Source organism: Carlito syrichta, unplaced genomic scaffold (genome assembly GCF_000164805.1).
Source record: "Carlito syrichta isolate Samal-C Ts95f unplaced genomic scaffold, Tarsius_syrichta-2.0.1 Scaffold84607, whole genome shotgun sequence".
NCBI classification, from domain to species: Eukaryota; Metazoa; Chordata; class Mammalia; order Primates; family Tarsiidae; genus Carlito; species Carlito syrichta.
This window is the reverse complement of record NW_007028703.1, coordinates 122,387-127,209: the sequence shown is the minus strand read 5'-3', so window position 1 is coordinate 127,209 and position 4,823 is coordinate 122,387. Positions and strand designations below refer to the sequence as shown.

Here is a 4,823-nt window from a genome sequence, read left to right as displayed (position 1 = left end):
TGCACAGCATTAAAATATATGCTATAAATAACAACAGAAAAATAAATACTTCAATTTACATATCTTGATGTTAATATTAAAAGATTCCACTACATTCGTTAGCAACTTGGCAAACTTTTAAAAACAGTAGTTCACAACTGCAATAAGTGTTCCTAAATTTTATTAAGAAAGAGGTCGCAGTGTGATTGTTTTTTTTCACAGCCTTCATTTGAGATAACAGCAGATATTAGTTTTCTTGATATGGTTCAGCAACTTTGGCACTTCACTCCTTTCAGATCCAGTTAAACATGCTTTTAAATAGATGGATGTGGCCTATTAATAGACCTCATTTCCTTACTAAGGACTTCAAATGAAATTACGTACTTGCTCTCTAATGGTATAAATGTCTCAAAGATATTTTCACAAGTTCACATATTTAAAAAGAAAGCAATGTCTGATAGTACACACCAGAGGTGAGTTCTTTGAGATGATCGCCATGTGATAGTTTGTATTTTGTGACCTCTTTAATACTAACATATGTTCAAGAGGAAATTAGGAGTGATTTCTGACTTCTCTCTTTTGCCAATTTCCTCACTGTTTTCTCTCCTTTACATGAGTACCTTCAAGCAGTGTAACTTGCATTTTCCTCCACCTTTTCTCACCTTTTAGATTCTCTTTCCCGATGAGAATTTTTTTATCTCTTTAGTTCACACAAAATAATATTTCACTCATATTTCACATCAATTCATTCATTGCCATTTGTGAAGTTAGTGTATGTATGTAAATGTTATCACTTTAATAAGTTCACATTAACTTATTAATTCCTTTATTGTCTATCAAAAATTAAAGAAACAGAATCTAGTCACCAGTATCTTCCTGCTTCTCAGTGATATCTGTTCAGTTATGAAGATAAGCAAAAATATCTAGAACTCTTAACTAAATCTACTATGAATATACTCCATGACTTTTTTCCTTCATGCTTCTGCTTAGCTGATATAAAGCAAAATAACTCTCTAAATCAAATCAAGGTGAACAGTTTCTAGTAATAAATTTTTTAAACTTGTTTTTATGTTGGTAAGAACATGAAATCTACCCTCTTAGCACACGTTTCGAAGCATGTACTGTAGTGTTAACTATCAGCACAACGGTGTGCAGCAAACTCTAGAAATAATTTATCTTGCATAACTGAAAGGTAAAATGTTTCTTTTTTATGTGTGTTTAAATAGTGCTAAATTAGCTCTCTTTTAATGTTGGTAAGGTTATCTTCCTAAATATATTCTATTGTGTGGAAGAAGACATCACTTTGTGATTTGAACTGGAAAAAAAAAACAACTGCAAGCCTGAAATGTTTAAGAACTGACAGTGTTTCCAATGATATTTTCCTTTTCATTATAAAGCAACAAATATCTTTTGATGCCAACACTCTCAACTTAAAAGCAAATCTACGAAAGAGTAGCAAACATGAACAACAGCAAACTCATTTATAACCAGTGACAACCAAAACCTATGAAGTTTTAAAAGAATGTGATTGTTGTCAGAAGGAATCGGGTCCCACAGTGCAGTTGTTCAGCTCTGGTTGCACTCAAAGCCATGGCTGAGGGGTGCAGGGAGCGGTCCTCCGAGGCTGGTGGGCACAGACCAGCAAGAAAGTGAATTCTGCATACTGTACGGATCATCGCTCAGTTCAGGGCAGTCAGATTGCATCTGGGATCAACCAATTGTGCTTCATGAAACCGTCAGCCCTCATTTGTGTCTCACTGTTTTCTTCTGTCCAGCTGTAAACAAGGCCAGCTCAAGTTGTCTTCCTAACCTTATCTGCATGGGCAGATCACACAGTCATACCCCATCAGCAGCCTCAGAGCTCAACTGAAAGCTCCTTCTTGCAGACAACAGTTCCAGTGCACACTGGGAAGGCACAGAGAGAAGCAATTTTGGAATGATAGAGTTAGGACCCTTTTTTTGGAAACGCATACCTTACATTCCTACACACACTGGCAGGGCCTGTCTCTTCCATGAAATGAAATTAGGTGTTCCTAACATGAACAACTGTTTTTTGCAGCAGACTAGCTCAGCAGATTCATCTTGTTGGGAGGCGGGGGTGGTGGTGATAGCTTTTTGTTTCACTGCTCTGGGGCTTTGCTTGGATCAGCCAAAAAAGACATGGATAGAAATACTGTCAATCTGGTCCCACTCCAGGAACCTAATCATGCCTGAATCGCTCGGAGGAGCGTAATGATGGCACCATTACAGGAACAGGTACGTTAGATTCCGTTCTTATCCACTTTGGCCATAGTGTCACCTTTACAATAAAGCAAAATACAATCCTAAGGAAACATCATCTCAATCATAAAAGGGAGGGGGTGTTTTTGAAGCCCTTCTCCTTGGCAAGTGGCACAAGGTAATGTTTAGTATTCACTACCTTGAATTCTCCCAGCCAGCTGGTGTGTCCCTGTTAAGAATTTCATTTATGCAACTTGAGTTGGAATCTTTTTTGTTCTCCCAGTCTATTTCTTTGTCGATTTAAGGGATAACAGCCAAAGTGAAACAGCTTGCAATTTGCACCTGTCTGCTCTAAGCATTCCATGTTAGATTACGTGGAGAGCAAACCCTTCACTGCTAATGAAAATGAGACTGGGTAGGACTGGATGCAGTTTGGTTGGGGGGGTTGTAGGGATATTGTAGTATTTTTTATTTATACTATTTTTTTTTTTTGTAACTGATCTGACAGGGACCTCCCTATTTTCATATTTTAGAGTCTCTGGAGTAAGATAACGCAGTTCAAAAAACAAAAAGTTGTGTACTCTTTAAAGAAATTTTTAAATATCATGTAACTAAGAAATGAATTAATATTCAGTCTGAGTTGTCTCAGATCAGGAAGCAAAAATTTAAATGTTAAATTATTTCCAAGTTGCTATAAACATAAAATATCTATAGAAACCTTTACTGTGTAGAATTGGCAATGAAATAAGGTCAATTTTTAAAATTTTTAGACATGTTTCAGAAACCGGACTTGTTTTGGAAATAATGTCAAGTGGCTGAAAGTCAACTTGAGTTATCGGCTTATATTGCCTTTGAACATGTAATCTACTAAATCCAGAATAAAAATTAAACAGTGTGATTTCAAAATTATACCTAGACAGATACAAACACGTTTATCCAACTCATCATCATGTGAATCACAGAATGAATTCTCCACAACTGTAAAACTGTCAGTATCTACAATTCTCCCCAAACTTTTCCCAATTTCCTGCACCCCCACCCTTAACTTTGATTCCTTTGAGGAATTATATCAGTGGTTTACTACCTATGTTGAAATACTTTAAATTAAAACTATTGGGATGGAAGAACTTTAATCATGGCTTATGACATTTCCCCAAACCTGATGTATTTTTAAAAAACCAAAATAATAATGTTTAAATAATTATGCAAAATATCCCCAAAGATGAAATATCCCCAAAATGTAGTCAACTTAAAAAAAAAAAAAGTCTATTCATTAAAGGAGTTGTGAAAAATTCGGATTACAAAAATTTTGCACGTGGGCACTTCCTGTGGAGATAACAACTGATATGGTAATGTATGAAGTTGAAGTGGTTGCAAATGTGTCTCACTTGTTGTTGGCCCATACTTTCCTGACAGATAACGTTCCAGCTTGTTCAGCGATGACCCTTTCAGCACAGCTCTAGGAGTCCTGCCAGCCATTGCCGAGTCTGGTCAGGTCAAAGGGTTGAGTAATGTGTAATTCAGAACAGAGGAGGTCCCACGGTCACTCCACAAAAACAATTACACTACTTATTTCACTCTAGCCCTTGCCCAAAACTCACAAGCCTCACAGTTTTAGTGCAGCCAATCTGATTCTGCCCCTAGGCGATAAGCCACATGAAAATATGTGGTGCTGTGTTTATAAATCTAATCAAAAATAGAAACAGTGGACAGGCACCATGAGGTCCTACTATGGATCATGGGAATCCTTGACAATTCTGAAAGCGCTTTTGTTTCACTTCTATAGACTCTCTTTTGCTACCATGTCTGCTACACTCATTAATCATCTTTTTTTACTCATGAATGCTACAGAGGAGGCTAAATTTCTACTCGCTTCTGTACTTTCCGTTCATGGGTAACATGAAAATAAAGCATAAAATGTTGCTTTTAAAGGGAAAAAAATCAAAGAGGGGGCTACTATGACATTGATTTTACCTCTCTCTCCATGTTCTTGGTTCCTTGTCCTGGGCAATGCACAGATTTAAATCTAAAAACGAAAAATAATACTTTAAAATCAGAGTAAGTTGGCCCAACTATGAGATATATTTAGCAATCTGGGATGGGAGACACATGATGCTACTTAATGGTCCTGAAAATTCTAAGTAGAAAGTCAACAGTACATAATTTGGTGTCTACCTTTTATTGTTGTTGCTCTTGTTTGTTTAGCTAGACTCCTAATAAACTGAGGGCTAATAAATATTCTCAAAATGTTTTATAAAGGCAATCTCTAGGAAAACTTCATCCTTAATTTAGATGGACTAACTTTCCTATTTTATGCCCCAAAGGTGACAAATTCAGACTGCATTGAAATTACAATGACAATCTGCTGCTACGTGCCTTAGGTAGCTGCACTAATGTTTATCTTTTAAAAAATTATGATCCAGTTTTGCAACTGCCATAAATAAATAATAACTGATAAAGTCAATGATAAATATGTGTACTTAGGGGCCAAACAGATTAAACCCTGAGAACATTATCTGGCAAAGATACAAAATATAAAAATTTCAATGAAAAGAAATGTGTTTTAACACTCTTAAAACTTTTTGAAGTCATGCAATGAATTATCAAGTTCAATGTGCAAACTA

At 36.1% G+C, this 4,823-nt stretch overlaps 1 protein-coding gene across 1 annotated transcript in view; it reads right to left on the bottom strand.

The window, feature by feature from the left end:
• Window positions 1-4,185, bottom strand: part of LOC103258753 (orofacial cleft 1 candidate gene 1 protein) — a gene marked incomplete at its 3' end in the record, with an annotated part of 34,765 nt that extends 30,580 nt beyond the window's left edge. The window contains exon 1 of the mRNA XM_008056425.2: window positions 4,174-4,185. Coding sequence (XP_008054616.2) covers window positions 4,174-4,185 — 12 coding nt within the window. The remainder of the gene's footprint in view (window positions 1-4,173) is intronic.
• Between the last annotated feature and the right edge of the window lie 638 nt (window positions 4,186-4,823).